The sequence below is a fragment of the Acanthochromis polyacanthus genome, chromosome 7 (genome assembly GCF_021347895.1).
Source record: "Acanthochromis polyacanthus isolate Apoly-LR-REF ecotype Palm Island chromosome 7, KAUST_Apoly_ChrSc, whole genome shotgun sequence".
NCBI classification, from domain to species: domain Eukaryota; kingdom Metazoa; phylum Chordata; class Actinopteri; family Pomacentridae; genus Acanthochromis; species Acanthochromis polyacanthus.
Window position 1 is genome coordinate 17,883,531 of NC_067119.1, and position 21,361 is coordinate 17,904,891.

General features: G+C 41.1%; 1 protein-coding gene across 4 annotated transcripts in view; it reads left to right on the forward strand.

Annotated features, from left to right (window-relative positions):
- The first annotated feature begins 1,861 nt into the window (after positions 1-1,861).
- Positions 1,862-21,361, forward strand: part of ntrk2a (neurotrophic tyrosine kinase, receptor, type 2a) — a 106,269-nt gene continuing 86,769 nt past the window's right edge. For 2 of the 4 annotated variants that reach the window (XM_022199091.2, XM_051951180.1), the window contains exons 1-9: positions 1,862-2,705; positions 5,803-5,877; positions 8,228-8,299; positions 8,807-8,875; positions 10,126-10,274; positions 18,727-18,860; positions 19,747-19,879; positions 20,125-20,196; positions 20,324-20,551. In XM_022199091.2, coding sequence (XP_022054783.1) covers positions 2,446-2,705; positions 5,803-5,877; positions 8,228-8,299; positions 8,807-8,875; positions 10,126-10,274; positions 18,727-18,860; positions 19,747-19,879; positions 20,125-20,196; positions 20,324-20,551 — 1,192 coding nt within the window. In that variant the 5' untranslated portion in view covers positions 1,862-2,445. The remainder of the gene's footprint in view (positions 2,706-5,802; positions 5,878-8,227; positions 8,300-8,806; positions 8,876-10,125; positions 10,275-18,726; positions 18,861-19,746; positions 19,880-20,124; positions 20,197-20,323; positions 20,552-21,361) is intronic. The other 2 variants (XM_022199092.2, XM_051951181.1) reach the window with 1 other exon arrangement.

A 21,361-nucleotide genomic window follows, 5' to 3' on the forward strand; every position in this document is an offset into this window, starting at 1 on the left:
AACTGTGAGGCAATAGGGTTACTGTGAGCATCACTGCAGAGTCAGAGATGAAGATCTTTAGAGAACGATCCCATGCTGCTCAGTGATGTCATGAGAAAAATTGCACACCAGACATCTGACCAGTAGAATCAATATAGTTTTCAATATCAGAGGAAATCCACTTTTAATTAAATTGGATTGTTTGTCGTTACTAAACATCTCAGATTTTATTTGTGACCTGCTCTTCTTTTGCATCATACTGCACAGAAACACTTGCTGCAGCTTGTAAATAGTGACTGTGCTGTGCAAAGTCTCAAGATATGACACTCATTAAAATCTTGTCCAACTCCAGACACACATGGATATTAACTGGGGGTTGTGGAATTGTACTTTGTAATTAACACATCAAACTTGCTTCATAAATGTCTCATGAAGCTAAAAAAGTGTGGCATACTATGATGGGCTCACACTGCTGGACAAAACACGTTGTGAGTGATGCTTTGTCTGGAGATGACAGTCGGTTCAAGGGGGTGATTACATGTTTAAAATGTCACAAACCTTTAACAGAGGTTACAACCTCTGTCAAATCTCAAAAGAAACAGAGACTAATAGGAATATTCTTTTTGTCAGACGACATTTTAATTGGTGCGCCCACATTGTTCAGTACAGAATGCGTACACCACGGCTTCTAAAGCATGCATCCAGCAGATTGGCTCACACACAGACAGAGCTCCATAATTACGCTCCTCTATTCAGCAGCCCTGCCTGTGCGTCAGCACAAACGTCATATTAGAGCTGCACATGGGGACAGGACAGAGGAGAGGAGAGGAGAGGAGAGATGTTTTGGGAACTAGCTGCTCTGACAGATGTGCTGTCATTCTTTGTGTCTCACTTACAAGGTGAGAGATTGAGGAGAAGGAGCTTTGTTCTTCAATGGCTGAGACATGTTGAAGACTTGTGTTAGAAATGCTTCCAGCAGCAGATCTGTAGCAGCAGGGTGACTGGCAAGCAGCCGTACAACTTCCACTATGAGATGGCATATTATTGATTCAGGTCTGCTTTGGCTGAGAGCCCTATATGATTATGAAATATGGCCTAATGACTTAATAAGGTGACGCTTGGTCTAGTACCCGCCAACTAAAGACTTGATGATTGGTGATTTCTCCCTCTTTCTTTCTTTCTTTCTTGGTCTCTCATGTGCTGACAGTACATACTTCTTGTCTTGTGTATTTACACTGTAAGCATCCGTCAGCTCAGTGAGCCATAGTGACGGGATATCCAATGTACATAAGCTTTTCCAAGTTACTTTTTTCCCCAAAATGTAGCACTTGAAATATGGATCTTGAGTGATTACCTAACTGCAAAATAAAGCTTCTTCTTCAGACAGCTTTGTTTTTTATTGATTAACTGTATACAGGTCTTGGAACCGCCCAGCATAGCAACCAGACGATAATTATAATGACGACGACGGTGTTGATGAGAATGATTATGACAATTAGAGGCTCTAAATTGATGGCCCCTTACATCTCATTTACGCAATAATCTGAAGCTACCCGATGAATGACCTACTCCCTCCCTCCTCTCTCTCTGTCAGATAAGGACGTTGACACCTCGTTCTCAAGTCAAGGCAAAGGCCGGAGAAAGTGCCTGTGAGCATTTATTACTGAGCAGAATTAACCCGTGGAAAGCGTATGGCTTTGCTGAAGTGCCTTTGAGCAAGACGCACGCATCTTCTCCCCCTTCACCTGACCCTTCCCAGGGGATGTTCCTGAAAGCAGAGCATGGAACATTTTCCCTGAGGTAGAGCAGTGATGTATAACGGCCTGCTTTGACGCTGGTACCCCTCCTCTCCCATCATCACCATCACCATCATCATGATCATCATCACCATCGCAGCCTTCATCCAGCGCTGGGAACAGCGGTGCATATACGTTGGGCTCCCATCCTGACTGTCATTTTGGTCCAAACCACCCACCCAACCGAGAGTTATCCACACACAGAGATCATTGTGCGTGTTGAGGAGGCTCCGGAGAGAGAGAGAGAGAGAGAGAGAGAGAGAGAGAGTGAGAGAGAAAGAGAGAGAGAGAGAGAGAGAGTGAGAGAGAAAGAGAGAGAGAGAGAGGTCCTCCTTGGCACACTCCTCCAGCAGTGTGTCAGTGAGGCTTTGACTGACTGGCTGACTGACTGACGTTGGGATTCTGGAGGAAACACGCCGGGAAAGGGACGACTCTCTCTCTCTCCTCTTTTTTTCTGTTTTCACACCTTCCTTCCTCGCTGTCTCGTCTCTCACCGCCGATGGTTTTCTAGCTGCGCCGCCTCGTCTCCACCTCATCCTCGGATTTTTCTGCTTTATTTCTTCCTCCCCTTGATTGGCCGAGACCGGAGGGGGGGGCTTCATCCCAGCCACCCTGGGCCGGGCCGCGGGGCTTGTTCAGCGAGCCTTACAGCTGAAGTTGGCACCCTGAGATGAACGCCTTGAGACCCCGGAGCGGGGCTCTCTCCTCGCCGGGGAGAGGCTCTGGATCGTGGTGGTGCTGGTGGTGGTGGTGGGGGGTTGTGGTGGTCGGCGTGGCGGTGGGCTCGGGGGATCCGTGGCTGTCCGCGGAGGCATGCCCCGCGACGTGCTCCTGCAGCAGCACCAGGATCTCTTGCGTGGACCCGGAGGTGGGCATCAACGCCTTCCCGGTCCTGCAGAACAAGGCGGAGATGGAGAACATCACTGACATGTGAGTGTCCCCCCCTCCTCATAAAGCATCAGTTTAGAGAATTTATTCACATTCATCCAGATTTTTTAGCCTCCATCATGTGCTCCATTTTCCAACACTTTCCACATAACGGCGTGTCATCCTTCATCCCCTCCTCCTGCCACTTGTGTCTGACAGCCTCCGGTCAGCTGAGAAAGAGCCATAGGCGGCACTAATTTTCACCCTTTCGCAATCAATCATCACCTCATGCATTAATTTAAATCACAAACTCAAACAGAAATCTCACTTATACAGCCTATCGCCTACATTTCTTTTCCTTCGTGGGTTTGGCTCAGACATACATCATGTGTAACCTACATTGCATAACAGAATCACTGCCATCACTGAACGCATCAGTCTTCCAGCACCAGCGTGGAAAACATTTTTTGTGTATATATAAAACCAAGCTTTTAATTCTGACAAATTAAACAACATGAAAAGAAGAAATAGCGTGCGTGCACGTGTGGTGTGCGTGCACGTTTCTACATATGTCTGTGCGTCTAGGGGGACGCGCACCGAGCAGACAGCACAGTCCAAATATTAGCACAGACACTTCCTAAGATGGCTTATGAGTGTATTTAAATGAGCCACAAGCGGAGAGAATCGATGCTGTAGGCAAAAGAAAGAGAAACAAGAAAAGAAGCTGCTGGATAATAATTCAAGATAAGTCTCAGCTTGCATTGAAATGTGCCACCTTTTCTTTTCTATTTCTCATTTTTATTAAAGCGTCATTTGGCACTAAATATAAACACAGATATGCCCATAGCTGAGAGAAATTAAATGGGAGATTAAAATATTTCACTCCTTGGCAAAGATAAAGGGCCTTGTTGATAATGACTTTTGTCAGAGATAAACAATCTCCATCAGCGGCCTTGGAGAAGCCTTGGAAGCTGTTTAAATGAGCCAGCAGTCTGGTGAAAGGCATTCACTGAGTGCTTGGCTAATGTAAACAGACAAATTACTGATGACCGTGGGATGTCTAATTCCAAATGACCTTGCCAAAAAAAAAGAAGAAAAAACTGAGGGAGAGGGAGGTTATGGTGTCCCCTGGTCTGTGCTAATTGGTGAGATGTCCTGATTTTATGACATCTGCTCTGTATCCTCTACAACTGCTCAGGATTTAATGGGCTGTCTGTGTCAGTACATGCAGCATGGGTGTAGAGACTCGCATGCAGTTGGTATTGATGTGTCATTTCTGCCCTTCACTGTGGGTATGTTTAAGATATGACTCACAAAAAAAAATCATATTCAGTTGCCATCTGCTGAGAAAATAGTTTTCACAAGTTGAGGAGGTGGATGTAATAAATAACTAAATGATACAATCTAAAATGGCATTGGCATTACCAAATAATGCAAATTCTTGCTATTTTTTTCAACAATATTACCAACAGGATTCATTTTTTCATCATATTTTGTGACAAAGTGCAGCAATATAGAGAATGCAACCTTCAGGGAAGATTAAATACAATATCATATGGATAAATCTGCCTTGTACCACAGTGCTGCTGGACTTTTCTCAGGAGATCTCAGGCTAATGCACACATATGGACACATACTGGGCGGCATGGCTCAGTGGGTAGAGTGGCCGTCTTGTAACTGGAAGGTTGCCGGTTTGATCCTCGGCCCGTTGTGCTCATGTCGAGGTGTCCCTGAGCAAGACACCTAACCCTTAATTGCTCCTGATGGGTTGTGGTTAGCGCCTTGCATGGCAGCTTCCTCCATCAGTGTGTGAATGTGTGTGTGAATGGGTAAATGTGACATATCATGTAAAGCGCTTTGGTTAAAAGTGCTATATAAATACAACCATTTACCATTTATATGGGTGTAGTGAAAATCAAGCTTTTCTGCTCCCTGCAATGGGTCCATCAGTCCTAATGAAAAGTTGTGGATGTATTTTGCATCCTCTTTATGTCTGACAATATTATTCAGTGATCGTGCTTGAATTGGAAGCCTGTTTACCTCACAGCTGACTTCCAGGTGTTTAACTGCGCACACCGAAAGACTAATCGGTGTTTGATTGTAGATTACAAATTAGTTTGTCACCTTTAAAAGCATTTAGTCAGATTGAATATTAGTTGTTCATTGTTATTGTCAGGCAGTTCCAGGCTTTAGTGGGGATCATTTTTGTGAAATAGTGCACTGTTTTTTAAAGGAGTTTAATTCAGTTCTTTTTTTTCCTCTTCCTAAAACACTGAATTTTAATGTGGGTCAACTTTTTTAATTATTGAAAGGCGCATTTCTGTGTTTATTACAATTTTTTGACTTTGTTTGGACGTGATGGCTGGGAGATGATGAGAAATGATGGAAAACAAATCTTTTCTGCTACACTTGAACTTGGGACATTGCAGTTATATGGCATATGCTGTGCTACTTTTAAAGCACCAGAGCATCGCTGTTAAAATGTCTTTACAGACGATGTGTTGTCGATTTCAATCCTCATTCATCAATCTCCTGATGCTTTAGATATTTAAAATACAAGCTGCGGTATTTTGTTGGTTTTGAAATGATTTGCAACAAAACAGTATTCTACTACAGACGTGCAAATCAATTAATCTCATTAGAGACATTGTTTTCCTGTTTGGGCTCTGTCTACCACCTGAACACATTATTTACTGACCTTGCGATACAGCCAAAGATTATATGCAATAAGACGGAGTGTTTGTGCAGGACGAAGAGCTCTGCTGTGACTGTAACGTCATGTTCCCCCGATAGAAGAGTAGATCCCACTGCTGGATATTTGAAAAGTACATAGGCTGCTTTTAAGACCCGTTCACACAATTTTATTTGTTCGCATGAGGGAGTTGCCTGCAGTCATCTCCTGCTGGCCCCTATGCACAAAGAGGTCAAGTGCCTTCTTCAAGTGTTGCTGAGAAAAAGAGGCAAAAACGGTTCCCGTTTCTGTAAAACTAACAGTGCCCCCTGTGTGCCCTTCATCAGCTGTAATCCTTCAGGAGTCGTTTTTTTATTGTTTAAATTTGTGCGGGTTAATTGTGTTTCTTTGTCTTATTAAAGTGTTTCTGTTTATGCTTGCACATGGTGACAAATGAGCCTTCTGACACACACTTGTATCTCCTGACAGTTACATCGCAAACCAGAGCAGCTTCTCCTCCATCAACGACAAAGACCTGCACGAGTACAGGAATCTCAGGAACCTGTGAGTCTTTCATGGCTTATTTTACCAAGAAAAACACTTTGGCTTTGGGTACACACTCTGAGTTACTGTCAATATACAAATTTGCTTGAAAAATTATTACACGCTTGGTGTTATGTTGTATATGTTTTTATTATTAGACTGTTTTGCTGCACTCTGTTTAAGTGTTGTTGTGCTTTAATGAGCTCAAATACATGAGCAGCATTTCAAGGCATTTCAGCCGCATTTCTATACTTGTTCGTCTCAATATAGTACACCTTATGAGACACATTAATGTTTTTGGCAATATATCGACCACGTTTGTTGCTTTAAAATCTTGTTGTGTTTATCCTTGTGTCCCACTGTATTTGCTGTTGGTTTGGTTTGCTATGCTTCTATGTCTCATTTTATTTCTTAATTTAGAAAAAGGACTGTCTTCCAACAAGCACCCTCTTGCTACGTAAAAATCTGTTAAGTAGACACTACCTAATTTCCCAGCCAATATCCCATTTGGTAGACAAATGAGCACAAAGCACATTATGCACTGCAAGTACTTGCTTTTAATTGTGGTTGGACCCGATGGGAGCAAAACTCTAAAGGCAGGAAGGATGAGTGCTGTGTTTGAGCTGCTATCAGGAACAATTGTCGTATGTGTCTTAGAAATACATCAAACACAATTACACATGCAGTGTTAATATTTTGCAAGAAAACGGTTGATACCCATATGATGATACTAATTCACAGTCTGAATGTTTGTACAGTAATCACTGTACGCGAAGTGGTGCATTTTTAGGTGGTTAAACGACATCTCAGCTCTCGTCAGATGATCGGTCACTAACGTTGTCTGAAGCAGCTTTTAGCAGATAATGATATTGTCTTAAGGCCTCACCTCAGCTAATTAAGGGCAAAGACCATCTAGTATTAGCAGTGTGGAGTAATGAAGTCAGGTCAAGTCGCCTTTTTTTGTGCAGCACATTTACAACAGCATACTCAAGAAATAACCCAACTTTAACCCCATCGTGTGACTTATGAGGCAGAACATGTGCTGAGCTGGTTTCTTGATTATACCACTTTACCCAGAATGCGGAGTTGTTATTTTGACCCAGCGTCATGACTGAAAAATGTTGATAATAATAAGGCACTGTATAATCCTTACTGTTGTTGTGTAGTTTGTAATAACTTCCCTTCATCATACAAAAACAGACTATACAGAAAGAGGCCACTTTTGACTTGCATTTAATGACCCTTTACAAAATAAGTGATTATGGATAAATACAAATGCACTACTGTAAGCCCTTGTGCAACTTTATGACTTTATTCACTGAGAATAAATATGACATTAGCTGAGTTGAATCTACAGGAAATTGTATTTTGTACTCAGTAGAACCACCTGATGATGAGGTGGGAGTCCATATGAAAAGAAACTAAAAATAACTTTACCTTATGGGTAGAGATAGACATAAAACAACAACAGTGCCTATAGAAATAGCCTTAAGTCAGGCAAAATCAGTGGACATGATTTCATTTCAGTCATCACATTGTTTAGTAAAGATCACATAAATAGAATTAACAATCTGCCAGAGATGATGAATAGATTTCATTTGAAAACAATGAAACATTACAAGCAGCAGGTGTTTTTTCCGAGCTCCCATTCCATTAACTTCTCCCTTAAAAACATTTTCCATCAATGTCAGCTGAACTCGGTCACATACACAGATTGAAAATTCAGATTAAGTAAAACAGAACTTTCAAAACAGTGCAGAGTTGTTATAGTGGCTTAACATCTTTCATTTCTGTATTTTTTTACAGTGTAATATTAGTTTGCTGTTCTCCTATCTTGCTTCAGCAACCTTGATGGATTTACAATATGTTCCACTATTCACAGTTCACGTGTTACAGTCCTGTTTTAACTTCTACTGCCTGCTAGTTGTTGCTCCACTCAAACACCATGCCTCTTTACCTTCATAATATTACTTCATGAAGGATAATTACATGTTGTCATCTTAGTTTACACACAGTTTATACTCAAAATATTGCAGATATCTGCTGATGCTACATGACCATTTATAGTTTTGGCTTTTGTAACATAAACGTATGTAGTGCCATTTTTCTAAATAAAAAAAAACATCCACAAGTTGTTACTAATGTTAATAAATGCTGGAGTTATTCATTCTGGACCAATAATAAGACGTTAATAACAACACAGTTTGGGTTGCCAGGTTGTACTTGTTGCCGGTAAATCTCCTCTCAGATGAATTACAAGAAGACCTCATGGAGCTGCATGTTAACATGAGGACGGATGTTACTGTTGTTGATAATGTTGATGTTGCAGTGTATTTGAAGATATTAATGATGCTGTTTTGTTTTGTGTCAGAACGGTGACCAACAGCAGGTTAACATATGTTTCAAAGCTGGCCTTTCAGAACAACATCAAGTTACAGTACCTGTGAGTAAAAAATCCTATTTTTTCTTGTTGGTTTTTTCTTGTTGTTGTTGTTGTTGTTTTTAAATAACAGCAGCTGCACATATTTTTTGTCTTTGCTTTTGGTGAGATTACAATATTATCTTCTAAAATATGTCCTTTTGTTGTATTGGTAATGATGTTAAATAGACTCATTTGTAACAATATGAAGTAACAAAAGCCTGTGATGGCTGAGAGACTAATGAAAAATGAAGTCCAGTGCAGGTTAACAAGATTTCTAATTGATCGTCAAATCTTGGTACCTTGTCAACATAATTAAAGTTTGATGCTTATTATACTTAAACTAATGCACCACTTAAGGTTAATTGTCACAATCCTAAGAGCGGAAAACTTTTAATGAGAAAAATAAAGCAGGCTTATTAGTGTACATAGAGGCAGAAATATGCCGTTAGCTGGTGTAAAAACAACCTGATACTTTGTTGTGGTGTTGCAAACACAATCTCACTCCCTGATGTTCGATTTAATTTCCAGGAATCTGAAAGATAACAACCTGTCATCCCTGTCCTGGAGGATATTCAAACACATCAACATCTCTTATCTGTGAGTTCAGAGGAGCCTTCGCTATCATTCTGTCTATCTCTGTGTGCCTGTCTGGTTTACCTCCCATTCACTATCTCCACATTTAGATAAACAGAGACCTATAGCATCTGTAATGTCACCTATAGGTGTCTGTCTTGGAGTTGAGAGTTGGGTTTGCTGCTTCCTTCAATGTCACAATTTCCTGGAATTGGAAAATGATTTATTAAAATTTAGACTGAGGCAACAAAGTGGAGATTGAAAGCCGTCGAATGCTGATAATCTGTGACAGCTGTTCCTAAACACAAACATTTCTGTAATGTGGCATTATTTTTTCACATTGCATTAGGAAATATTGGGACACTGACAGTTTGTGGAAAATGTACAGCTTTAGTTTCTGTAAAGAGAAAATTTGGACATTTCTTCCACTGGCTCAATGCAGTTCAGTACTGCAAAATGGAGCATTATTCATTCTTGATGCAAGTGAAAAAACTGCATTTGACTTTCTTGTAGAGTGTTGGATGAGAAGACTGGCACCACCTTCAAATATGAAGAATCACGGTACTGCCATCTTAGCTGCGCATAAAGACTAGAAACAGAGGATAACAGTGAGCCTGGTGCGACGCAACGGTAACAAAATTAGAGTACCAACATCATCTCGTTTAATCTGCACAAAAGCTAAAGAGCTAAGAGGTCAGGATGCTCTTTTACAGGAGGTTTTGTTCTTTAATCATGGGCAGCAGCTTTCTGGGATCCCCATGTATTACTTGACAATATCAGAATTAGAGTGAGCTTTAGAGGTGTTGGTAGGTGGATGTTGTTACCATTTGGTGAAACCAAGCTGTCTGTTTTCTTCCTGTTTCCAGTTTTTATGCTAAGCAAAGCTAACAGGCCTTTGGCTACAGTTTTATATTGAGCGAGCAGACGTGATAGTGGCAGCGACCTTCTAATCTGACTCCCGTCAAGAAAGCAAGCAAGCATATTTCCCAACATTTTAAACCGTTCCTTTAGGGCACTTTGAAATTCTGCTGTGGCAAAAGTCAAATTGTTACAATTCAGATTTTGTATAGTTTTTTATTTCTCAATTTCTGTCACTGTCTGTCGCTCTGCTGCTTGCTGTTCCTTACGTTTCTTCACTCTGTGTGTGTGTGTGTGTGTGTGTGTGTGTGTGTGTGTGTGTGTGTGTGTGTGTGTGTGTGTGTGTGTGTGTGTGTGTGTGCGTGTGCGTGTGCGTGTGCGTGTGCGTGTGCGTGTGTGTTTGTGTGTGTGTCTAGGATCCTGTCAGGGAACCCGTTGCACTGCTCCTGTGAGAACATGTGGATCAAGCTGTGGTTAGGAGAGGAAGCAGACACTCAGGAGCTGCGCTGCATTGAGGATGGAGGAGCACGCAAGCTGCTGTCCAGACTGACATTACCTAACTGTGGTGAGGGCACACACACACAAACACACACGCACACACACAAAGAAAAGAACTGGAAAAATCATTCACAAGCCCTAGTAGAGGGCAAAGTGTTGAAGCAAGTATTGAAGTGTTGAAGGGAAAAAAGCAATCTTTGTATTGGTTTTGTGTGCTTTTTTTTTTTTCATGTGTTGCATCCATTTCTATGTTTTCAGTTGTGTGTTTCCACAAATGTTTATGCGTTTAAGTGCGGGACATATGCTGTATGAACATTGTGATGCTTTGCCAAGTGTACGAAGTGTTCTGTCCTTCCTCTCAGGGTGTGGGGGCTAAATGACTACAGAAAATGAAGTTTGCTGTTCACACCTCGGAGAATATCTGTGCAAAGAATACAATACATGCACTGACGACAGCCGCTGCAGTAATCAGTAGTTTGTATACCTGCTGGTATGTGAGTTTCCACTGGCTGCATGGAGGGTGCTACACAGAGCTCTGCTTAGCCTGTATATTGTCATTTTCCCAGACACTGTGCAGTGCCGAAAGCTCCAATGTCTTACACATGAACAAGCAAATGACCAAATGAAAGTGTGTATGCACACTGAGAGCTCTGTTTTCATAGAGGGCTCAAAAGTTAAGTTTGGTCTTTGCTGCATGCCACTGAAATGCCATCAACACTAAGCAGGCTGATATATCTTTATCCTGTAGGGATTTTTCTCATGTGATGCATAGATTAGCTGCCAGACGGAGGAGAGAGAAACGTGCGACAGGCTGACGTGTGTGTGTGTGTGTGTGTGTGTGTGTGTGGGTTTGTCATCTTATAGACTGGTTACAGTCATCTGAGACATTTGCTTATAGGTAGAGAAAGGTCAACGTACAGGACATTATAGAGACAGGAAGATCTTTTACTGAGAAGGAACATTTGTGTAATTCAACACACAGATGATATCAGGGAGTCTGAAAGATGCTGAGTGGAGAAAACCCTCTGCATGTATCGCAGCAAAATGAAGTGTTATAAAGACCATCTGCACTGTGTCCTATAGCACCAGTGACCTGCTGTCACACGGCAGATTTCACTTCCTTTGTGTCTGAATCGTTATGTTTTGTTCATCTGGGAAAGAAGCCTTTCTGGCTTTATGGAAAGCTGCACTAAAATGCTCAACCGCAACAGCAATAATCACATTTTATGAGCAACGAAAGGCATTTCCCACAGAATCATTTCCAAAAAATTTTAGAATATTTTTGTTAGCAACAGGCAAAGACACAGACTGTAGCGTTCCTCTAAGGAATAATGTGTCTATAAAACTAGAACCTGACATTTTCAATAGTGCATACAATTACTTACAACCCAAGTATAATGCCAAGCTAACCAGAAAGCCTGCTGTCACTCCAGGACAGCCTTCTATAGACCACAAGCCTTTTATGTACTTGCTTATGGGAGTGTTTATCAAGCTTGAATGTATAAATGTCAGCAGTTAATTGATGCTTTATCCTCCTCTTCTTTATATCCACTGCATGAATTTTTCATGAATCTGTCTATTTTGGGCGCTCTTCTATTCATAAATGGGGTCAGATTACAGCTTGACCTGTCTCTGAAAGTCTGCCTGACCTGCTCTCATTCTCTGGGTTGTTGGTTTGTAGAGGCTGATATCATGGCCTAAGCTGACATTTAACAATGATTTTAAAGCTTAAGTTTGACCCAAGTAAACAAATGAAACTTGTTCCAGCATTTAGGGGCTGGAGTGCTGAGGCAGGGTTAGTGCAGTCCGATCCAGTTTGTTTTTGTAAAATGAGAATATCAAGCTTTATAGGTCTTGAATTAAAATGTAATCTGATTTTTCCCCAGTAAACCAAACCATAAATCTTAAAGTATTTTGCTCTGTCTGTTGTTGACAGAGCAAATTATCTGGTCAAAAATAGCTCGAGGTAGTCGGGATGCTCAGGACACCAACGATAAGTTAGCTTGCAGGAAGCTAACAATGTCATTGATAACTCCTATTGATCTGTCCCCTCTGCCTCCCCTCCATTAGCAGAGGTTATTTTTGGCATTAGCACAGTTACAACGGGGCCCCTGGAGAGGTGGACAGGGGACCCCCTGGCAGAGTGACATGTGAGTAGGAGGACATAGTGGGGCAGGGGTGCCAAATAATGCCCCAGGGCTAACAGTGATACGCCAAAAGACCTCTCAGTCTGGCCAAAATACTGGCCTTCTTCTCTCTGGTCATCGTCCCCCCTCTTTATTTCTGTTTTTCCATCTGCCTGTCTGCTTCATGTATGTCCTTCTGTATGTCTGAACATTTCTGAGTGACATTATTAGGGAGGCACAAAAGAGAGGAAATGCCCAATGATGCCCTCGGGCTGACACTGATCTCTCAAGCCAGCCTCATATGTCTCTCTCTCTCTCTACGGACTGTTTACTGCTAGAGCTCCACCCAAAGAGGCTGGCAAACACCGACTGCTCCCACTGCTGACCGATACAAAACTTTACCAAGAAGTGGTGCTCTGATGTTACTGCAGTCCCGTGCCTGTGCAATATGAAAACAAGTCAACTGTGTCACTCAGCAGAAATGTCGAAGTTCAAACAGCTGCGTGTCTTACAACGCTATCACTCAGTTGTTTGTGAAGATGAATAAAGCAGTAAAAGAGCCATATAAAACGTATGAACTCCTCACTCTTGTATAGTTGCCATCTATAACTCTTTGCTACCTTAGGGTCTTGCTTGTTAATGTGAAAATGAAGACATTAAGGGTTTTCCTGAGATCGCTCTGTCATGTCATTACACCTTTAAGTTCTGCTGAGTGCACAGAAAGGTATAAATGTGAATAACTGTAACCAGCTGTCCTGAGCAATGGTGCTTTTGTCCATGTGCTGTGGAAATGACAGCAGATGAATTAGCAGATCGCTGCTGGTCACATCTGTCTCCCTCTCACTTTGTCTGTCTGTCAGTTCATCTGTTTGTCTCTCAGGCTGTTTGTCATTCCTTTTTGTACCATTTAATTACCGTTTTTCTATTGTTTCCTGCCTCCATCCTTCCATCTCTATCTTATATTCCTTTAGCTTTATATGTGAGCTAACTGTGCACACTTACCCCTCTTTTGTCATCTTAACAGTTACACGTGTAAAACAAAGATGCAACATGTAGGCACAAGCAGTAAATGGCAGCACAGACCAACCAAAGATTCCAGATGGCTCCTATCAGTGTTTGTGGGCACGATATGCTATTCACATGTGTGAATTTTCTATTGTCAGACAGGGAGACCACTCACTTACGGGTTAGATAACAAGGAATTAAACAAGACACAAAAACTGTAATACAAAATTAAATCAGCGCAGATGCTAGGAAGCACAATGAAAGAAAGAAAACCAGCACAGTGCAGACTGACACCAGCGGATTCAAATGGTATTCATACTTTCTAACCAAAGTGTTTCATGGTTGTTGTTGAGGCATGTTTAAAAACCATGGACAGGCCATTTAGAGCTATTCTATCTACATTTGGGTCTCTTGACTTCCTTTTAAGGCCATGCTGCTGTCATTTAGGAGTCAAGTTTTACTACAGAAGGGTTCAAGAGGGATTATAAAGAAGCTTCAAAAACAGAAGAGCATAGCTAGTTGAATATGATCATAGCTAGTGCAGTAAATCATCTTTATTGGAAAGGGAAGACAGTAAATGCTCAGATTTTAAAATGGAGTGGAAACAATATGTGTAAAGACAGAGTACAACTTTTGCCTTACTGAACATTTGAATAGTAAATCTGTTAGCTGTGTCCATCTACACTTCACAATTTTCTTCCAGTGAAGGAAGCTGAGTGTACTTCCTGGGGAGAAATGAATAGTTCAGTTATCTCAGGCTTTAATGCAGGGGACCAACATTCCATGCTTTAATGAGATTTTCTCTCTAACCTCAGCAAAGTTTTTCATTTATCCAACCAACATTGTCACTGAATGTAATCTGTCATTTTTGCAAAAAAACATCATAAGTTGAACTGGTCAGACATGAAAAATAAGCAATGAAATAAAGGAAATCAACTTAAAACCAAAGGCAAACAAGATGTTAAATGTTATTCATCAAATATACCCAAGAGCTTGCCACAGTAACACAAATGTAGGAATCCTTAAGATAAAAACAAACAAACAAAAGGGTGACAGACGGAGGCAATCAAAACCTTCAAATGATCTGACGTCAGAGTCACAGCACTCCAGGTGTCAATGTAATTGACTGTACGCTCAGACAAGAAGTCAGTAATCATTCACAGATGCTAATTCTGTTCATCCTCCTCACTTTGCCTTTGCATTGTTTTGTGAATCCCACTTACAATGCAATGACAGCTTCACTGTGCACGAACAACAAACTAGAGGCAAACTCATGGACAGATTTTTCGTTGTGTGACTCTCAAGCACACTTCCTCCCTCTCCCCGTCGTATATTTTGTCAGAAATCTCTCTCCTGCCTGCTTCTGCTTCTGCCTCTCCTCCGAAATCACCGCATCTCTGTGGTGGAAATAAAGGAGGGTTACATAATACATGAGAACCTTCCTCTAAACATCGATACGGACATGCCTATTGTGGCCTATAACAAGAGCTGACAACAATGACACCTCCAACAATGACGCTGAAGTATGCTGTGCTGTGGCATATTGTGTGGAGGTTTCAATCCGGAGAGCAGTGGATGTTTTCCTTTTAAATATGAGCTGTGAGCAGTTCTTCAGTGCCAGATCCCATATCCCCAGTGCCGTCCCTGTAATTCACAGCTCATTCATAGTACATGCTCCCGGTGAATGAAGGCCATCTGGATTCAAGGAGTGTCTAGGACATTTATGTATATGCTCTGCCTGTCAATCTTTTGTTTACAGTAAGGAAGCTCCTTTTGTGACACTGATATTTTTCTAGAAAAACCAAGCTCGTGACAAAATACAATAAGTTGCTGATGGGGCACCAGTCCTATAAAGTAATGATAGTAAAGCAAAGTAGAGACACATGTCATGTGCACTACCACATGAGTATGCATGGGTAAGACCACACCCATCTTTGAAGTTATCCTTCAATATGATCAAATAAATATATATAAATATATATACATATATATTTATAAATATAAAACTTTATAAATATATACAGTTTGGCTATTGCATATTTCAGCGTTTATTATCAGATGTAAAGTGTAAAAAAGTTTCCCCTACAATTTCCATTCTACCTGGTGAAATTCACCTCCCTTTCTAAAATGCCAACAGTTGGGATCTATTCTTAGGAAAGTCCATTATTTCAAATTATTCATCCCGGCGATGTAAGATTAATGTCTAATAAGAACACACCATATTGTAGATGGAATTACTTGTATGCACGCCCATGCCTACCAAAAATCACAAAGAGGCCATTAGGATAACTTTGAGTGAATAAATGAATGAATAATTAGTTTCTCAATTAAAATACCTCACGAAGGCACTGGCTCACCCAGACAGTGCTTGACTCCACGTAGCAAAAGTATGAGTGGGGATGATGTGCCTGTATGTGCCATGCAAATGTATCTGGTCCCTGGATTGTTGTCTTGTAACTGTTACTTAAAGTTTTGACACCCTCACATCATTCTACATGTAGCATTATAATTCTGAGCCTTAATGCAATCTAAACAGGTGAGATAAATTAAATCATCCCTGCACAGTTGTCAGAAACAAGAAAATCAGCCATTGAGACCAATACCAGACCAATAACTTGTTAATTTATGACATAAAGTTGGGCATTTTTCCATGGGGGTCTATATGGATTAACTCACTTCTGTAGTTAACTTCAACAGAACATTCAAGGAACTGCAGTTTTTGATATTTCCTTAATGGCTTCACTTTTCAAACCTGCACGTTGCTGCTTGGTGCCAACAGGTGAGAAATTAAAAGCAAATCTGGGTTACATCAGTGCAAAAACATAATGCTTCCATAAAGAGGGTGAGGAGTTACAGCTGGGATTTGATGAGCATAAAATATGAACCTTATGCCCTGGCCACTGTCTGCAGATTTAAAACTAAATAAACACCTTCTTGTATCAGCACAGTAGACCCGGATTTTGACCACCGTCATCAAAACACCAAACGAAGCAGTATGTTTTGGTAGAATGGAGCTTATTCCTCCAGGAGTGTACAGTAGATTAAAGGATCTCTGCTCAGGATCATCAATGCTGTTCAAGCAGCTCTCAGTGACACTAGACACATTATGCTGGCTTTTCCTTTAATCTGTCACCATTCTATATCTGCAATAGTAATAGGTACATAAAGTGAACAATTATAGACGAAATAGTTTCAGTAAGAAATAAGTCTATTGACAGTACAATGTTATTTCAGAGCTCATGGCCATATCACTCAGTTATGGATCTTGATTAATCTGCAAACATGTGATCACCGTAGCATTTTTAGGATTTAGTCGGCTTTATTTCCTTTAACTTAAGTTCTAACTTAGTCCACATACTAACTATTTTCTGAGATGTTTTTAGTGCTGCAAATTTAATCATACCATCTCCTGACATTACATGCCAACAGCTCTACCTCAGTGATCTCTGAGTAAACTCCATTCACTAATGAATACCGTCTGATACGACTGAGCGCTAGTAACTGGACTGTGAGTTGGGACTATTTGTCAAAACACTGAAGGTCAACACTTTTGACCAGCCTCTGGCTTCCTTATATTTGCCATGAATGTTGTGCATTAGCGCTCTGTTGCATTGCTGGCTCAGCCACCGCAGACACTCGACTGCCAGTATTTTCCATATGTTCACAACTGGCTGCAGGTGGGCTGTAGCACAGGCCAAACGCTGAAGCACATAATGCTGAAATCGTTCCATGTAATGAGTCAGTGTTGTCACAGGCACAGGCTGGTCTGCTGGTCTAATTACAATAAATTCCTCTTCAATCCCACTTGTTGATTCTGAACACATCCAAGCAACTAAAGGATTACGATCACACAGAGCGTCATGGATGAGTTGACTACCAAAGCTGTGCTTGTAAATAATTGAACATGACCATGGATTTCCTTGGACTGACAGGTCATGACTACTGCACTCACAATAAGACCAAGTTGGTTTCCAGAGTTTTTTTTTTTCAAATTCTTGGCTTTGTGTGTGTGTGTGTGTGTGTGTGTGTGCGTGTGTGTGTGCGTGCGTGCGTGCGTGCGTGCGTGCGTGCGTGCGTGTGTGTGTGTGTGTGTGTCCGTCCTGTGACCTGCAGATGGCTGTAGTAGCAGTAGAAAGTTGATTTACTAAGAGCCTGTTAAGATATGTGGTTCTGATATGGCAGCTGGCCTGCCACCACTGAAATGACTGGTTTTTACTGCGTCTCATGGTGATTGAGTGGGTTGCCGTAGTGATAAGTGGGTTGCCCTGGTGATAAGCATTCTGCCGACGGACAGAAGAGGTTGGAAGAGGGGGTAGATGGGAAGAGGAGAGGGTTTGATAAGAAATCTGTCCTGTTTTATCTGCTGTTGCTGTCGACACCCAATTCTTCTCTTCTCTTCTCTTCTCTTCTCTTCTCTTCTCTTCTCTTCTCTTCTCTTCTCTTCTCTTCTCTTCTCTTCTCTTCTCTTCTCTTCTCTTCTCTTCTCTTCTCTTCTTTGCCACAAGGGTGGCAAGACTGATTGAGTCTGATTAATCATGCTCAGGTCACCTCCTGGTCACCTGCACCCACACAAACACACACACATACTGTGTTTTTCTATCATTGTGGGGACATACCATTGACTCCCATTCATATCTACCTCCTTACCCTAACCCTAACCTTAACCCAGACCAAAACAATGCCTAACCCTAAAGAAATGTTTTTGCACTTTTACTTTTTTTCAATAACAACAACATGGCCAAGAAAACACTGTTTAAACTTGTGGGGACCCAAATGAGGTCCCCACAAGTGACATTGTTTTTGGTTTTCCTACAGATGTGGGGACATTTGGTCCTCACAAGTATAGCCAGCACCTGACCACACACACACACACACACACACACACACACACACACACACACACACACACACACACACACACACACACACACACACACACACACACACACACACACACACACACACAGAGTTGCTAGTATCTTTGCTTTGACAGAGGCTTCAGACTGTGTCCAATCAATTTAGTACTTGGGCTGCTGGAGACATGAACTAGTAATCAGTGTAACCATCACTGTGTTTGAACTCTGTCTCTTTGTGTGACTGTTTGATTGGGGTGAGTGTGCTTAAATGAGAGAGCGAGAGAGAGAGAGAGAGAGTGGGAGGGGGGAGATTGAATTCGAGGTCTTTCTTTGTGAGTCTTTTTTCTCACTCTGTGGTAGTGGGTGTGTGTTTGCCTGCTCTTCCACTCGTATTGTTGAGGTTGTTACGTGCCTTGTGTTTCAACAGAAAAGACAAGAGTTGGCCATGAATCCTAAGTTTGCTTTCTTACTTTCCTCAACCCCTCTTCATCCTCTCTCTGTCTCCTCTTTCCCGCTTCCTGGTTGTATGTAGAGGTTCCCATGGCAACGTTGAGCCCATCCAAAGTGACGGTAATGGAGGGGGAGAACGTGCAGCTGTCCTGCATGACCTCCGGCGTGCCCTCACCTCAGCTGATCTGGAACATGACGATAGTCACCTCCTATGAGGTTAGGTTTCACACGCACGCACACGCACACGCACACGCACACAGCATAATAACTGCAGGTTTGTTAGGATTACATGGGTTTCTACAAATTTTCAGATGCCACAGTTGCAAGCCTTTGCGGAAAACGTAAAACTAATGCAGCGATCCTGCAATAAATCCCAATTTCATGGAGGGTATAATGTTTTTGTTGAAGCTATTTTAAAGAGGTATTGAATCAACTTTATGGTCCTGCTTGAGGCTGTAGTTTCTGGTACTGTCCAACCGTACCGCTCACACTGACAGGTGTTTGTTCTGCCCTGAACAAAATACTAGAAACGTGTCTCAGTATACTTCAGCACCGCTGTGTAGTTTAACAGCAATATATCTATAGCTACCAAGAGAGCCATTAAGTTGAATCAACACCTCTTTCAAAAGGAATGTAACATTACAACCTTCATTAAAGAAGGATTTATTAGTGTTGATGCGTGTACCTCATAAACCAACAACTTGGTGTATGAAAATAAACAGGAATGTCAGCCAGTCTGTTAATAAAATGACACAAAGACGTCAGCTTGGACTCCACTTCGTATATATATATATATATATATATATATATATATATATATATATATATATACATATATATACACATACAATTATAGAATAATCAACTAAAAAACTGCCAGACTGTCAGGCTCCGGTAGCAGTGTCCTTAGCAACCTACAAGGACAAAAGGAATCTACACGTTAGTATTTTTCATTCAGAATAGCAAATCCCTTTCCAAACAGTCCAATTGTAGAACTAAGTTCAAATTTAATGTAAGTAAACGAAAAAAAGAAAACCACGTATCACCCCAAAAGCACTAAATCATCATTCTGATATGTATTTGGATGTGTTTTCTCTCTCAGATGGAGACATCGGGCCAGTTTTCAGTGCTGCGACTGTCCAACCTGTCGTCACAGGATCACAACACCAAGATCAGCTGCACGGCTGAAAACATCGTAGGAGAGAAGGAGTCCTCTCTGGTGCTGGATATACTTTGTACGTTTACCCTCTGGCAAGCAGCCCTACTTCAATGCAGATTAATGTGTCAGAGTGCCCGTCCACGTAGAGTAGTCTTTAAAACTGAATTAATAGCTTGAGTGGACAACAGTTCTTCTCATCTTTTAATCAGTGTTTATGCATGCTTTGCTAGTTTTACCTTTGGCCTTATCTTGCTTCTGTCTTTTTCTGTTTGTGTTTCACATTGTTTCTCCTAAACTCTCTTTGCTCTCCAATATACTCAGTTCCTCCCAAAATCACGAAGCTGAGCGACGCGATCCCAGACCACAACTGGTGCATCCCTTTTAGTGTTGCAGGTATAAGAAACATCCAGAATCATTTCCTTTTAGAAATACTTTGATGTTTGTTTTCTGTAATTTTGCAAAGTCTAGCAAAATGTAAAACAAGTTCACGTTACTGATAATGTCTTTATTACCTTTCTAGGAAACCCAGAGCCACAGTTACAGTGGTTTCTGGATGATGAAGCTGTGACGGAGGGGCGCTACATCATGACCATGATCCATGACGTCACAGAGAGAGAGTACCACGGCTGTCTGCAGCTCGACAACCCCACACACCTCAACAATGGGCGATACACGCTGCTGGCTCAAAACATATACGGGTCGGACCAGAAGGAAGTGGAGGCTCACTTCATGAGGAAACCCTGGGAGGGTGAGGAGTAACACTGCACCATGATTCATCTTCTGATTCATGCCGTTATTGCATCACCGAAAATAGTTGTTTTTAAAACCAAGTTCTAACTTTTGTTTAAACAGACACGGTTGAAACTCAGAGCTGAAAATTCATTGATTAGTTATTCAACAGAAAAGCAATCAGTGCCTATTGTTATGATCAATTTATCATTTAATTTTATTTTTCAAGCTGCAATCCATTTTAGCTTTTAAAATCTAACATTTAGCTTCTTCAGTAGAATTTGTAGAATAAAATCAGCACAATAATCAGTAATAAAAGAAAAAAGATTGCTTTTTTACATTTTATACTAATTTTACTTGCAAACTTTTCATAGCCTATAGTGCATACTTTGACTTCCTTATTTTTGTTGTGGAGTTTTAGTAACCAAATGTGACAAAATTGAAAAAAATCATCCCTCTTGCTCTAACATGCAGTGCATATATTGCTAATTAAAATCATTGAAAGTGAAATCAGCCCACAGTTAGAGCTTACTGTGACACCATCTGTCTTTAATCCTCTGAACCCCAAAACTCACTGCAGGGTTTGAAAGGAATTTTGTTATTTTTAACAAATCACTAAAATTACACAATTTGATTGAGTCAGAAGCTTTGAAAACTGAAATATTAATTGGATTTTCAACTGTCTGACATCTTCTGAACTAGTCTAGTGTGACATGTGGTTTCATGGCGACACTTAATCAAAGTTAAACTTAAAATTGTGATATTTCACCAGATACTGTGTAAAACTAAAAATTCTGCAGTCCTTGATGCAACTGAGAAACAATTAGCA